General features: G+C 39.6%; 1 protein-coding gene across 1 annotated transcript in view; it reads left to right on the forward strand.

The window, feature by feature from the left end:
- The first annotated feature begins 522 nt into the window (after positions 1–522).
- Positions 523–16793, forward strand: part of LRPPRC (leucine rich pentatricopeptide repeat containing) — a 104463-nt gene continuing 88192 nt past the window's right edge. Inside the window, exons 1-2 of the mRNA XM_004436705.3 lie at positions 523–691; positions 14959–15158. Coding sequence (XP_004436762.1) covers positions 543–691; positions 14959–15158 — 349 coding nt within the window. The 5' untranslated portion in view covers positions 523–542. The remainder of the gene's footprint in view (positions 692–14958; positions 15159–16793) is intronic.

Below are 16793 nucleotides of genomic sequence, written 5' to 3' on the forward strand. Positions count from 1 at the left end.
TCAACGTTTTTTCTGTCCCACATTTCTGGGCTACAGCATGTTCCTATCAGGAAGCGCGGCAACTTCAGCGCTGAACAGGAAGCGCTGAACTTCAGAGGCAACATTTGCAGTCGGCAAAGAATCCTCCCCATACACCCTGGGATCTTCATAGTCGGCTCTTCGCGAGAGTTCCCAGGTGTTCTTGCTAGTTGGCCTCCCGGCAAGCCCCCACGCTAACCTGGGAGGAGTCGACCTCTTCCGACTCTACCAACTGAAAAGTGCAGGGGTGAAACGACTGAACGTACTGAGATGAAAGATGTATGACGGAAATAGAAGCTCCCTTACATAATAAACCAAGCCATAGTCTTATTTAAACACGGTAAGGGGCCCATACCTCCCCAGAGAAATAGTTATTTTCATCTCCCAAGGTAAAACAACAATTGCCTCCCCCTACATCTGGCGCGTCCGGCCTTTGGTCTCTCCCGCGCCGGGCGACCCCGCGGTCACGTGCTCCCCCTGTCCTTCTAGCCGAACGTGCATCCCGCTGTGGGGACGACCGGGCCATGGCAGCCCTGCTGAGACCTGCCTGTTGGCTCCTCCGTGCCGGGGCGGCCCCGCGCCTCCCCCTGCCCCTGCGCCTTCTCGCGGGCGGCCCGAGCCGGCCGCACGCCGCCCTCTGTCTGCCCGCCGCTCGCCCCGGGCCCGCCGCTGGGTGAGTGCCCTTGCGCTTCCTCCAGCCCGCCTGCAGCGCGGGCGTCTTCCGGGGTCGTTGACGCTGGTGAGGGCCTGGTCCTCCCTGTGTTCTCTTCACGTTGTCTTCGCCGCTCCAGGGCCAAGCTTCCCGGGGCCTCGGACCACGCTCCTCACTTAGGGATTTTCGGATGACAGGGTCGTCCTCAGAAGGTCATGGCCGCGCGCATGGCTTGCTTCCGGCTATGATCCTGCTCTCGCGGCCTGCGACTGGGTCTTCCTGCCTTCGGGCTACCGATGGCCTATGAAGCTGAGGGGGGCTTTGAAGGCTGCTGCCGGGGTCAGGTGTTACTCTTCTTAGGATTGACTGGCTTGGGTGCTGTCCCACGTGCAAGCTTTTTGGGTGGTCACTCTCCAGCTAGGGCATAGATTTCGAAAGCTTTACTTTTGGAGTAGGGGATAGGTTGTGAATTTGGGGTGAGTTAGGAATAGCTTAGAGATGGATGTTCAATTATGGTCAGTTAGGCTTGCGCCTACATTTTCTCGAATGGAGTTTTCCTCACTGTTTACGAGGGTGTGGTGTGGGTTGGGAATTGTCACAGTAGGCTCTGTAAGTGTCAATGAATGAATAAGAGAACACGTGCAAGTCACTCCGTGGGATCTGGGGATGCAAAGGCAAGCTAAATTCTCAGTGAGTGTCAAATGTGTGAATAAATGCCCTCATGGATTGAGTTTTATCAGGAATTTAGGTTTGGTATAGACTTTGGGGGAGAGTGAGAAAGAAGCCTGATGAAAGTGTTAATTTGAGTAATGTTCTTAGACCACTTGAGAAGGGGAGATGGGGCTGAGCTTTTAGAATTAGACAAAAACTAGTTTTGAAAGATTAATGTTTATAAATAAAGGTATTTTGGGAGATAGCATAAAGACTAAGAACTAAAGATCTGGAATAAGCAAGGGCGGGACTGCAGCCTTCTCTGTTTATTTGCATTATGCGTTGAATCAGTTACTTAACATCTCCAGGCCTCAGTTTCCTTAGTTACAAGATGGGAGTAATAATAGTGTTGGTCGTATTGCATGAGGTTATCTATATATAGCACTTAATGTAGGGCCAGGTATCTAGTAAGTGCTTTATTAGTTACTTTAATAGTAATAACTGTGATTACATGATCTTTGTGGACCAGCCTGGAAACCTACTTTCTGCATAACTTTATATGGAGGAAATGTTTTATGACTTCTTAACGACTTAGTTATAAATCTTTGCAATGTAGCCTACTTGTGACTTGGAGCCGGCCTAGATTTTCTCAGTAGGTCTGAACAGTTAACCTTCAGAAGTCATGCCTCTGCTTTTGCAAAACTACATCTCTTGGCTTTCAAAGAATTTGTTTTGAGAAATTTGTGCCAATTACTCTTATTTTTCTAGTCTTTATCGTCCCTGTGAGGCCAGAGGAGGGTCGATGTTATCATTACTCTGCGCTATTGCATTTGAGAAAAATGATAGAGGCAGCACAGTCTAATAGAAAGGGTATTGGTCTTGGTATTCATCAGACCTGGGTTCCATTTACTTGCTGCGTAATCTTACCTAACTTCTTTGATCCTCAGTTTCATTATCTGTAAAGTAGAGGTAACAAGGCCGTCCTTCCTTCTTTGTAAAGCTGATTTCTTGTCATTCATTGCTCTTCTTCAGAGAAGCCTTAGCGCAACGCTCAATCTAAAAAACTACCCTGTGTTAGTTTTATCATGGCACGTCTCACTTGTCTGATATTGGTCTGTTCTCTGTTTCCTTAGTAGAAAGTGAGTTGCAGGAGAGCAGAACTCAGTCTTGTTCACCACTGTGTGCTCAGCTCATAACAAGCAATAGAGAAATATTTGTTCCCGTTTCTCCTGGACTCTGAACACTCTATACAGTTTCCTGTCCTACAGCCTATAAGCATGCCCAGCTCTTTCCCACCTGAAAAAGAAAACCTTTCCCGGGACTCTCAATTTACTCTAGGTGCTTCTCAGTCTCTCTTCCTTGTCTGTACTCCTGTCTCCTTCATTTCCTCGCTTGACATTCACTCTTCCACCCACTGCAATCACATCACTGGCAAAAGCCATCGTTGTTTTATTTATTAATTTTTTATTGTATATTTTTAAATTATGAAACTCATGTGCCTTGAGGAACAATTGCAAAATACAGGGGCAGAGCAGTAAGTTAAAAATCCCCCTTAATTCTATCATCTGGAGAGAGCCATTGATATATGTATATATATATCAATTAGGAGGATATATATAGTCTTCTAATCATTTATGTATGTGTGAGATGTAAGTTTATTTCGTTTAGTTTTTCCAAGGGACCTCTTAATTACCACTTTTAAGGCCTTGATCTCTGGCATATTACTGTCCCAAGTTTCCCCCTTCATGAGACCCTTTTCTTGGTATTGATGACACTACTCTTAGTTTTCTTCTCTTTTGGTTTTTCTCGCTTGCTTTGTTGCTTACTTTTTCCTGTGTTCCTCTCTTAAATACTGATGTCCTTGGGTGTTTTGTCCTTAGTCCTTTTTTGTCACTTTTTCATTCCCGGGGGGCACCTCTATTCATTTGCAGGGCATCAGCTCCTACCTACCTGTCTGATGATGGCATTATTTCTTCTAGACGTCTCCACTGGTTGATCTACAGGTACTTCAAACCCATGATCTCAAATTGGACTTGTCTTCCCTCCCTAATCTGTTCCTCGTGTATTCTTTGTTTTAGTGAATGTTGCTATTTCTTTCTGCTTCGAGATTTCTCGTTTGTATTTCATTGACACCTCCCTGCCCCCATTCTTCCCCTGTGTATTAATTGCACAAATGCGTAATCCTGTTAAATCTACTTCATCTGGTATGAATTCCCTCTTCCTCCAACCCCCACATCATTCTTTAGTCTCCCTGATAATTTGATCTTGTCGTTTTCCTACTTATAATTAGACACTGGTGGCTGCCATAGTTCCAGGATAAGGTGTTTTGTGATTTGGAGCCTCACTTATGAGTTCCTTCCCAGGGCATCCTGTATTCTAGCCATACCAAACTACTACTTCAAAGTCCTCTACAGCAAGGCTTCTGAAACTATAATGAGCATAAGAATTCCCTGGAGATCTTGTTAAAATGTAGATTCTGATTTTGGGTCTAGGCAGGGGATTGAGATTCTACATTTCTAACAAGTCCCCAGGTTATAAAGGTGCTGCTGGTCTCTGGACAGCAAGGCTCTGATGGGCCATCTTGCATATCTCCTTCCCTTTGAATGTGATGTTCACTCTTGAGATGTGGCTCCCCTCCCCCTACTCAAGTGTTTCCCTTTTCTATGAAATCTTTCTTGGCTGCTTCTCCCATTGACTGCTCCTTTCTTGTGCTTTCTCTAAGATCCAGTTAAAGCATCCATTAACATGATTACATGTGGACCCACCAGCCCTCCAGACTTGGCTGTAAGTTCCTTGAAGGCAGGGACTTTGTCTTATTCTTTTTGCCTCCCCTTATGTCTGACTTTGTGGCACATAGTAGGTGTCAAATGTTTGTTGAGAAAATCTTAGACATTGAAGAAGGAATATTGTGAGATGCAAAGAAGTTTGCAAGGATACTTACCCCATTCATGTAGTGCAGTGAATCTCCACAAATTCATCCTGATCTTGATTCCAGGAATGTCCTATCTGAGAAGGACGGATGAGTATTGTTGAGTGACGTTATTAGAATTTATTAATCTGTTTTCAAAATTGAAGCACCAAAAAGTGTATACTTTTCTTTTATATTCTTTAGTCTTGCTCTTCATTTTCCCATTTTAGGACTTTTTTTCTTTTTTAAAGAAATGGTTTTCTTAAAAACCAGTTGTTACCCTATCCTCTGTGGGGAGGTTGAGAGGCAAACACTTTTGGTTTCTCACACACTTTTTTTCTCACACTTCTGGATCAGAAGCTGCTTATATGTGTCTTGTGAGAGTTTTTAGAATAATACTTGTGTGCTTCAGAGGAAGGAGAAGTTTTGAGCTAAATCACTTTGGAAGTGGACCTAGGTTGATGATTCGCTTAAAGGTGAAGATACATATTGCACTATGACAGAATGCGTGGTTTCTCCTTCTAAAGTTGGAAGGAAAGAAAACTTTCCTTTGTTTACCTCTCATTAAAAAATATTAAAGAGTCTACCTGGGTCATTTGGGGTTGTGATTCAGCCTCTGCTCCCTGTGTGTATAAGTTTTATCAATTACAGAGAGCTATGATAGGCACATGTACAACTATTGTATATGTGCTGTCCATGAGAGAGGAATATAATAGTGTGGTATTTCAGAGAGAAGAGCAGTCACATTTGTTTTGTGGTAGAGGATCACTTGGATTTAAGAGGACCCATGAGAATGAGTAGTCAGAGTGTTCCCGGGGGAAGAGAAGAGCATGAAGAGACTTGGAGGCTATACTGTTATCCTGTGTGGCTGTGTAGGGTGGGATGTGGTAGAAGTTGATACTGCAAAGGCCAGGTGATTCCTTGAAACTACCAAGGTTGGTTAGAAAGTTGTTCATTTGATGGTTGGAAGCCTTTGGAGGATTTTGAGAGGTACAGGTCTTGACAAAGTTTACAGAGACTATAGGAGAGACAGGCTGGGGATGGATAGACCAGTTAGGAACAACATTGATTCTACAGATTAGGGCTAATAGGCCTCAACTAGGTGGTGCAGAACTGAAGAAAAGATACTTCCTTTTCTTAAAAAAGAGAGAACAGGAGATTGGTGAGGATGTTAGCAGAATTAGGAAGAATAGATTTGGAGATTACAATAAACAATAGTACCTTTAGTTTAGATCTTTACCATTTTCAAGCTGTGTTTGTATGAATACATCACACATACATTTCATCTTCTGTGGGTTGATATTATTTTTTTTTTTTAAAGATTTTATTTATTTATTTTTTCCCCCCAAAGCCCCAGTAGATAGTTGTGTGTCATAGCTGCACATCCTTCTAGTTGCTGTATGTGGGACGCGGCCTCAGCATGGCCGGAGAAGCAGCGCGTCGGTGTGAGCCCGGGATCCGAACCCGGGTCGCCAGCAGTGGAGCACGCGCACCTAACCACCAAGCCACGGGGCCGGCCCGGTGGGTTGATATTACAATTTAGGAAACTGAGGCTTAGAAGGATGAAGTAATTTATCCAGGATTTCCAGTTGGGATTCAACTGAAGATACTGTGATTCCTAGTTTTGAAGTGTTTTGAGTATGCTGTGTTGTAGGTGCTGAAGGGATTCCTTATGGACATAAAAACATTTTTTAAAAAGGTAATACATGATACATTAAAAATTTAGGAATTAAAGACTATCACAATTATGTAAGCACATGGTAAGATCTCAGAATGTAAACTCTGGAAGGGATCTTTAGAATAATTTAGTCCATTCTACTCTCACTTCATAGATGCTAAAGAGTATCTTGCTCAACATCACATCATAGGTCCCAAGCTGGTTAACTGACTCTCCGTCACTTCCTGTCATAGCTGAGACAAAGGAAGAGATCCCTTTGGATGAAGGGGGCATCTGAATAGGTGGAAAGGAGGGGCATTGGTGTTTCAAGTCAAGAGAAAGGTTGCAACTGGCTTTTTTAGTCTAAAATTTTGTCTTAACATAAAGCATAAACCTGTGTTTGGGGGACTGGTTAACTGGACAAGACTTTTGGAGAGTTGAGGTCTTGCAAAATAGTTCAGGGAAAAAGTTACTTGTGACAGCTTTACAAAAGATTTTCAAAAAAATCAACAGATATTTATTGAGTACCTTCTCTAGTAAGAACTATTTGTTGAGTCCTGTTTTGTTAAGCATCTGATATTTGGTTTTTTTTTTATGTGATCTTTACAAGGTGTAGGTATTTTTCTTCAGATGAAGGAACTAATGCTTAGAAAGACCAACCTTTCTCAGAGTCACATAGCTGTTAAATAGCATAGCAGGGATTTGAATAGGCCTTTAAAATAAGTCTTGTGGTTTCTGCTAATACATTTTATTTATTTTTTATAATTTTATTTATTTATTTTTTCCCCCAAAGCCCCAGTAGATAGTTGTATGTCATAGCTGCACATCCTTCTAGTTGCTGTATGTGGGACACAGCCTCAGCATGGCCGGAGAAGTGGTGCGTTGGTGCGCACCCGGGATCCGAACCCGGGCCGCCAGCAGCGGAGCGCGCGCTTAGCCACTAAGCCACGGGGCCGGCCCTGCTAATACATTTTAGAAAGAAGAAAATGCTCTAGTAGAGCCATAGTTAATATTTATTATGCTTTCCTTTTTTTTTTTTTTTTTTGGTGAGATCAGCCCTGTGCTAACATCTGCCAATCCTCCTCTTTTTTTTTTTTTTTTTTATTTATTGCTGAGGAAGACTGGCCCTCAGCTAACATCCGTGCCCATCTTCCTCCACTTTATATGGGACGCCACCACAGCCTGGCTTGCCAAGCAGTGCGTCGGTGCAGGCCCGAGATCTGAACCGGTGAATCCTGGGCCGCCACAGCGGAGCGCGCCACCAGGCCGGCCCCTATTATGCTTTCTTTGCCAGGTCCTTTATGTACACTTTCTCAGCGTTGCCCAAACTTTGGGCATTTGTGTACTGCCTTCAGATTTTTTGCCAAATCTGAGTACTATCTAAACCATTATTTATATTTAATATTTTTCTTTACATTGGTTTTAGGTTTAAACTGACATTTTTATAACTTAATTTTGTCTTAAGCAAGAATGCTAATAAAATAAAGAGCTTGAAGTGATAGTTATTTTAAAATATTTATTAAAATAAAAACTCCTGGCCGGCCCTGTGGCTTGGTGGTTAAGTGCGCGCGCTGCGATGCTGGTGGTCCGGGTTCAGATCCCGGGTGCGCATCGAGGCACCTCTTCTCCGTTCATCCTGAGGCCGAGTCCCGCATACAGCAACTAGAAGGATGTGCAGCTACGACATACAACTATCCACTGGGGCTTTGGGGGGAAAAAATAAAAAAAAATAAATAAAATCTTTAATAAAAAAAAAAAATAAATAAAATAAAATAAAATAAAATAAAAACTCCTGAAAAGGAAAATCTTTCTAAATGCTACCTGAAATCATCTTGCCTAGCAGGAGTGTGATATTTTGGGAAACACTGCATTATCTCAGTTAATCTTTGTGATATCCTTGTGAGGTAAATACTCTTTTCTCCCAGATTTTATAGGCTTAGAGAGAGTTGCAGTAACTTGGCCAAAGTCACACATCTTGTAAATGGCAGAGCCTGAACTCAGGCTGGTCTGTAGGATTCAAGCCCACACTCTTAGAGCTTGTGTGTTTCCACCATGCCAGGGAGCCTCCTGTTGTTGTCTCTAAGATTGTGCTTATCAAGTGTTTATGAAAATGATACACAATAGGGTGGGATGTATACGGAAGATTAAGTAAGCCTCACTAGGGTACTTTTACATGAAATTTTCTTATTACATGGGTGTGAGAATTAAATTGTATTGGTAAGACTTGTTGCCTGGAATTTGCAGTTAAATCGGGTGGGTCCTTGGTGATATGTATTTCTTTCCCCTCCCCACTGTGTGCCCTGGTCTAAGCTTCCCTCAGTCTCTCTATTGCAACAGCTTCCTAAATGGTATCTCTATTTTAATTCTTGCTGCCCTCTAATTTATTCTCCACCCAGCAGCTAGACTGATCTTTTCAAAACAGAAATAGATCATGCCACAACCGCTCCTTATAAACTTTCAGTAGGGTTCTGATACAGTTTTGTACCTGGAATAAAATCTATACCTAGAATAAAACCTAGACTCCTACCTTCAAAATCCTTCATGATCTAGCCCATTCTTACTCTCCATCCTCATCCCATCTGTTGCTCACTCGCTTGGCCTGTTGACTGTTCTACCTTGCTTTGGAATACTCATCCCCTGCTGTCTGTATGGCTGCTCCTTCAAGTGTCATCTTCCTTGAACATTTTATCTGTAGTAGAACCCTGCTGTTATTCTTGCATCAGAGTCCCTTGTTTCTTTCATAGTACTTAACACAGCTTTTTTTTTTTAAGTTTAACTAATTGATTATCAAATTTACTCACTAGATAAGTAGAAGGGCTGGTCCTAGCACAGTGCCTTATACATAGAACGTGCTCAATATTTTTTGAATTAATAAATGAAATTACTTAGGTTCATTGTGATAAAGGTAAAGAACAATTACAGTCAGTGTGGCACATAATCACGTGTTGGTCAACGAGGGACCCCAAGAATGACGGTGGATTACAGCTTTCTACTGGGTGTGGATGAGGATGATGTTGATGAGCTCCTGAGGGTGGTTCCTGAGGAATTGACTAATGAGGAGTTGTTGGAACTGGAATAGGCACACATAGCCGAAGAAGAGGCCAGAGGAGAGGGAACTGCAGGAGAAGAAGAACCGCCAAGAAAATTCACAGTTAAGGGTTAGCAGAAGCTTTTACAGACCTCAGCAAGCTTCTTAAAATGTTTGAAAACACAAATGTTCATGGTGCATTATCTTCTTACAAGCAAATCTATGATGAAAAAAAAAAAACAAACCAAGCAAACCACCATGGATGCATTTCTGAAGAGTGATACCTCCTCAAGAAGAGCCTCAGGCAGGTCCTTCAGGAGATATTCCGGAAGAAAGCATTGTTATCGTAGGAGATGACAGCTCCATGCATGTTATTTGCCCTGAAGACCTTCCAGTGGTACAAGATGTGGAGGTGGAAGGCAGTGATACTGATGATCCTGACCCTGTCTTTTTGTCTTAGTTTTTAACAAGAGGTTTAAAGAGTAAAAAAAAATTCAAAAATAGAAAAAACTTATAGAATAAGGATATAAAGAAAGAAAATACTTTTGTACAGCTGTACAATGTGTGTTTTAAGCTAAGTGTTATTAGAAGAGAGTCAGAAAGTTAAAAAAAATATTTTTAAATAAATTTAGTGCAGCCTAAGTGTACAGTATTTATAAAGTCTGCAGTGGTGTACGGTAATGTCCTAGGCCTTCACATTCACTCACCACTCACTCCCTCAGTCACCCAGAGCGACTTCCAGTCATGTGAGCTCCATTCATGGTAAGTGCCCTATACAAGTGTACCATTTTTTATCTGTTATACTGTTTTTTTTACTGTACCTTTTCTATGTTCAAATATGTTTAGATACACAAATACTTAGCATTGTGGTAAAATTGCCTTCAGTATTCAGTACAGTAACATGCTGTACAGATTTGTAACCTAGGAGCAGTGGCTATACCATGTAGCCTAGGTGTGTAGTAGGCTATGCCATCTAGGTTTGTGTAAGTACACTCTGTACTTACACAAGTACATTTGTTCTGTGATGTTTGCACAACGACAGAAGTCACCTAACAATGCATGTCTTAGAACGTATCCCCGTCATTAAGTGACGCATTAAAGAGGGAATGACATGAGGATGATTTTAGGAATGATTGATCTGGCAGTTGTATGAAGAAAAGGTGAAGCCTGAGAAACTAGTTAGGGGTTTGTTGCAAAAATCCATGTGTTCTGGATTGAGCGTGAGACTGAGAAATAGATATCTGAGGACTCGACAGATGGGGTGTGAAGAGTGAGACGGATTGAGCAATAAAATAATTGTTCTAAGATTTTGAGCTTGAGGGAACAATGTAATGGTGATGTAGTTGGTAGCAATGGAGAAATTTGAAAGGTGTACCAACCACTTTTAGGAAGAGTCATTATCTTTTTTAATTTTTAACATGCTAAACCTTAAGTGGAATCAGTATATGTATAAAATGTATAAAAAGAATTGTATACAGTGACCAAGTTGGGTTTATTCCAGGTGTGCAAGGCTGGCTCAGCATTTGAAAATCAGTCAGTGTAATCAGTCATATCAATGGGCTAAAGAAAGCTCAAGTGGAATAGTTAAAATAAGGGATTGGTGAGAACATAAGAGAGAAGTTTGAGATCCCCATTGCCTACAGAATGGTACAGCAAAGTAAGCTGAGAAAGCAGCTTTATGGAAATCAGTCTTGTATTTTATAATTATGTCATAAAATCCAAATCCCTTACTGATCAGCCATTGGAAGCTTTCCATTATCTAGTCTCACCTTCCCTGCCTAGGTTTAATTTTTACCACTTTTCAGTGTGTAAATCCCCTAGTGCAGCCAGGTTAGTTTCCTCGATGCCCTTCTGCCACGTTGAGCTCATTTCAGAATGAGACTACCCAAGTACAAATCCTGGCCCTGTCATCCTGTCATTAACTAGCTTTTACTGTGACTTTGGGCAAATTGCTTCAGTTTTCTTATCTGTAAAATGGGGATTATTTTCTGTTACCTAGCATGTATTATTAAATGCATAGTAAACATTAACTACTGATTACTCTTATCCACCATATATCTCTATCCTTTAAACTCTGGTAGCTCCAAAGTGATGCTAAATTGTCTCATAATAGCAGTGACGAAGAGAATAGGGAAGAGAGAGTTTTAAGAACATGTGTAATTAGTTTGGTGTATATTTGAAGTTAAAAAGGAATGAGTAACACTTCAGCAAAAAGTTTACTTGAAAAAATAAACACTGAGACTATCCAAAACATACAAAGAACTCTTAAAACTCAACAATGAGAAAACTTAATGACCCAATCGAAGAATGAGTAGATCTGAACAGACAGTTCACCAAAGAAGACATACAGAAGGTAAATAAGCATATGAAAAGATGCTTACATCATATGTCGTTAGGGAATTGCAAATTAAAACGACAGTTAGATACCACTACATACCTGTTAGAATAGCTAAAATCCAAAACACCTACAGGACCAAGTGCTGGTGAGGATGTGGGGCAATAAGGAACTCTAATTCATTGCTCATGGGAATGCAAAATAGTACAACCATTTTGGAAGATAGTTTATCAGTTTCTTACAAAGCTAAATAAACATAAATTTACCATATGATCCAGCAGTCACACTCCTAGATATTTACCTAAATGAGTTGAAAATTTACCTCCACACAGAAACCTGCGTGCAAATGTTTATAGTAGCTTTATTCATAATTGCTTCAAATTGGAAGCAACCAATATGTACTTATATAGGTGAACAGATAAATCAATTGTGGTACATCCATACAGTGGAATATTATTCAGCACTAAAAGGAAATGAGCTATCAAGCCATGAAAAGACATGGAGGAACCTTAAATGTATATTGCTAGATGAAAGAAGCCAGTCTGAAGAAGGCTGCATACTGTATGATCCAACTATATGACATTCTGGAAAAGGCAAAACTACAGAGACAAGTAAGAAGCTGCCAGGGGTTCAGGAGGAGGGGGCAAGGGATGAATAAGTGGAGCACAGGGCATTTTTAGGGCAGTGAAACTATTCTGTATGGTACTGTAATGCATGTCACACATTTGTCAAAACCCATAGATATGTACACACCAAGTGAACTCGGTTGTAAACTATAGACCTTAATAATACTGTATCAGTATTGGTCATCATTTGTAACATGTACTGACTAATACAAGATGTTAATAGGGGAAACTGTGGGTTGAGGGGGAAGTGGGTATATGGGAACTCTGTACTTACTGGACAGTGTTTCTGTAAACCTGAAAATGCTTTGGAAAAGTAAAGTATTAATTAAAAAGTACAGGCTTAAGAGCAGAGTCCCACGGAAGCCTGCTTATAATGATCTGGTCTTTTTACCTTTTTGAAATATGGACATTCAACTATAAAATCAGTATTTTTTGTACTAAAGACTTAAAATAAAAACCATCGTCACCAATTAAAAAAAAAAAAACCTAAGAAAAATAACTTTAAATGCCAGATTTTGCCGGAGAAAATTCATGAGTAACTTGAATATTAGTGGTGAGTGTGGAGTCTCAAGAGGGAACCTGAGAAGTTTAACTCAAAAATGAGTTATGACACTTTGATGAGATGATAAAATAATTTTCCCTTATGTGGTTATGTCAGTGTTGGTCATCAGAATTTGGAGGAAGTGCGTTCCAGTTTGTGCAAGCCTGATGGGTAGGAGCTTACCTTGCATGGACCCACCTTAACCCCTGGACTTGTGCTTTTCATTCTTTTTTATCACAACATACCTGTTGTTCCAGGCTATGAAATTCTTATTTCCTTCAGGATGTGTTCAAATGAATTAAAAAAAAAAAAAATTCTGGGCCAAATTATACATGAGAAAGCACCGCCAGGTGGGGAAGCACTGGAGAATCCTTTTTAAGAGTGAAGAATCCTTTAGTTAAATATGTAACCCTTCCCCCACCCCAGTTTACTTTATAGTAGATTCATATTTCAACCTGACTGTAATTAAAGCCAAACTTGCTTGTGTGAAGGAGACTTGGCTGTGTTAAAGATTTATTTGTAAGAAAATAAATGCTGTAGAATGTTTAGAATGCTGTACTGGTTTATTAACATGTCTGTCTTCTGCCTGAATTTTGTGTTTGTCTGATCTTACATTTTAAAACTGCATTTTAGCAAAGGTTTTATTTTTGTGGTCTTTCACAGTTTATCACATTTGGGTTGTGTAAAAAACTTTGGCAAATGTACTTCACTACGATTTTGAAATCTCTATGTTAATCAGCTTTTGCTGTTGAATAATATTATTGCACACTCACCTGAACTTGATACATTGTTCTGGCCGATTTACAGTAATGTTATTTTGTGTTTGCCTGATTAACAAGGGCATAATTTAGTAACAACCGATCCTGTAGCCAGATAAATGATAAGAGAAAACCTTTGAAAATAAAGGATAAATGTATGTAGTAGTGTATCTTCTGTGGTTTTAGGTAATAATCTAGCATTTAATTAATTCAGCTTATTTAACAAACTTTAGTCAATTAGCCATCCACAATGTGCTGATCATTAGGTTTATAAAGATAAGACATTGTCTTATTTTGTTAGTATCCTGATGTTTTCCATTGTTTTTCTGTCTATTTACATAGGTGGCATCACTGATGGCCAGAGTGGTTGTGATTTGTCCCAGTAGAATATCTAGTCGAGTACCAATTACTGCCTCCGTGTTTTACGTAACCTTATGGTGAAACTTCTGGTGTAGCTTTCTTTATTGTTACATCACATAATCATTCAATTTGTGACTGGTTTTCCAGGTTAATAACAATAGGGTAGGAAACCAACGGTTTTATTTCTAAACTCACTAGTATGTAAATATTTATTTTGGTAATTGACTGCAGTAAAAATGTGCATGTGCCAGAAAAATGTGATTGTCATCCTAAAGGCATTCCTGGATTAATAATTAGAGTATTTTTACATTATCCTTAGTTAATAGATACTTAGTGTATATTATTTAGTTAAACTTTTCAACAGCAGCCAGTAAGTATAAGGTATTTTGGAGTAAATATGTAGATATCTGCAAGTTAGAAATTTTTTGTGTTAAGTGATACTTGAATGCAAAGAAAGTTTAAATTCAATTCAGAGATTTATGACAGGGTTTCCTTCACACGTAAGGATTATTTTTAAGTCCAATATTTGTAAATCACGTACAGCCTGTATTTCTACAGCGTGGATTACCTCTGATTTCATGTTTTAGAGCCTTTGGTTTGCATGTCTGTATTATTAAAATACTGAATCGTTGAAAGGTTGTTTGCCCTTTATAAATATACACGTACTAGTCTGACCTTACCTAGTTTATAAACTTTTCTTTCCTTTTGACTTCTTGAAAATTAATGGTATTTAACACCAGAAATCTAAATTTATTTTTGATGGTTGCAGTTGTTAAAATAATTAGAAAAGTATATAACTAGCATTTTGACGGATGGAAAGCAGATATGAATTGAGAGCTAAAACATTATCCCTATAAAACATTTCAAATTTATTTAGACAGATGGGAAATTCTTTTGTCCTGAATGATCCTTTAAAAAACTGCGTAATTTTAACTTGGACGTTGGTCTTCTTTTAAACTCATAATAAGCTTGCACTTAGAAAACATTTGAAGGTAGTTATCAGAATTTTAGGTATATTTTAGATCTCATCTCATTTATAGAGATGAGAAGAGCTTTGTAGCATAAACTGCTTTATTTTCCTTCATTAACCTGGTTTTGGTTAAGGGAGATAAAAAAACACGTGCCGTATTATAGTCTTAGTTTGAAATGATTCCATGTGGAAGGTTATCACGGTACTGTCAAACAGAGTTATTCAAGAGATTTACTTTGCATACAATTTGTGTGTGCATGTGATTTTATTTAAAGCAAAAGTCAAAACTTTCTTTCCTACCAGTTTATACTTCTCTCAGCATTTTTGCTATTGCACTATGAATTTAGGGATTTGGTAACTAATAAAAAAACCTTTGTGTAAATTTTGCTCAAAAAGATGACCTATATGGATAGTCGTTGACTTAGTTTGTTAATAATTGTGTTTCATTTTATAGAGGGCTACTGAGCCAAGCCAGGCTATATGCCATTGCTGCTGAAAAAAAGAATTATCTTCAAGAGGAGCCCATTTCTTTGCATAGAGGGAATGCCAGTCAGTTTGATTGGGCTTTAATGAGACTAGATAATTCTGTCAGAAGAACTGGCCGCATCCCTAAGACTCTTCTACAAAAAGTCTTTGATAACACCTGCCACTCAGGTATTTCACAATTTTCTGTTCAAAAAGTTGAACTTCTTAATAAGTACTTGTTTGGGGGCAAGCTCATTGTAAAGCCTATTATTTGATAGTTTTAATTTTGTTTGTGACTTCTATTAATGATCATGATTTTATGTTATGATTGTGATCTTTCTGTCTTTCCAACTCATCAGGGAAAAGTTTTGAGTAACCAAAACATTTCATTTCAGGTGTTTATTTTAAAGCCAGCAAATAAAAATTGTCTTTTTGCTTTCCACAGTTCATAAAACAGTCACTTTCAGTGGTAAATTGTATTGGAAGATAGTAGTTTTTCTTATCTTCCATTGTATAGTGTCAGCTTTCCCTAAGATGTTCACATATGACAGATTTCTAGAAAGACTGATAATCATTATTTCTCTTTCATTTTCACGTAGCTATTAAAATCTGAGTCACTTATGCAACTTTGATAATCTGCTGGAAGCTTGTAAGCCCTCTACTGCCCCCCCCAAAAGCCTACATGCAAACACACACATAATTTTGCGTGTAGTTTCGGAGCATTCCCTAGCTTCCTAAAGCCTGTCCATGAATTTCAGTCATTTTTTTTTTTTTTTTTTAAAGATTTTATTTATTTTATTTTTTGCCCCCAAAGCCCCAGTAGATAGTTGTATGCCATAGCTGCACACCCTTCTAGTTGCTGTATGTGGGACTCGGCCTCAGGATGGACAGAGAAGTGGTGCCTCGATGCGCACCCGGGATCCGAACCCGGGCCGCCAGCATCGCAGCGCGCGCACTTAACCACCAAGCCACAGGGCCGGCCCTCAGTCATGTTAAGAAGCTTTAGAATCTAATGATGAGGGACACCAAAGAGGTATCAATTATCATTAAGTGCATTTAAAGACTGTTTTATTATTTTCTCTGTTTGATTTATTCAGAGTTGTACAACTATGACTACAATCAATTTTAGAACATTTTTATCACCCCAGAAAGTAAACTCCACATCCTATCTTCAGCTCCGGAACCCCCATGCTTTCCAGCCGTAGGAAACCACTAGTGTACTTTCTGTCCTTGTAGATTTGCTTATTCTGGATACTTCATATAAATGGATCATGCAATAAGTGGTTTATTTTTGTTTTTGTTTTAAAGTCAGCTTTCAGGGACATGTAGCTAAAGGTCATGGATAAAGGGAGAAGGAAGTTTATATTATTTTATAACTGATTATAAACCTACGTTTGATATTTGTGGGGTTTTTTTTTCTTTTTTGTGAGGAAGATCAGTCCTGAGCTAACATCCAAGCCAATCTTCCTCTTTTTGCTGAGGAAGACTGGTCCTGGGCTAACATCTGTGCCTGTCTTCCTCCACTTTATATGGGATGCCGCCACAGCATGGCTTGACAAGTGGTGCCTCGGTGCATGGCCAGGATCCAAACCTGGGCCGCCAGCAGCGGAACACGTGCACTTAACTGCTATGCCACGGAGCTGGCCTCTGTGGGTTCAAATTATACTGATTTGTACTATTTTCGTAAGATCCTGAGAAGCCTAGTCTTTAAATTGCAGTAAACGCTACTTATAAATTAGATTCTTTGTATTTTTGTATTCTATAGAGTCTTGCAGGTTACATAGATTCATACCCTTTGCTTCTTAAGAAGGCAGACTAAGTTTA

Source organism: Ceratotherium simum, chromosome 11 (genome assembly GCF_057802395.1).
Source record: "Ceratotherium simum simum isolate JZ-2026a chromosome 11, ASM5780239v1, whole genome shotgun sequence".
In the NCBI taxonomy this organism is placed as follows: Eukaryota; Metazoa; Chordata; class Mammalia; order Perissodactyla; family Rhinocerotidae; genus Ceratotherium; species Ceratotherium simum.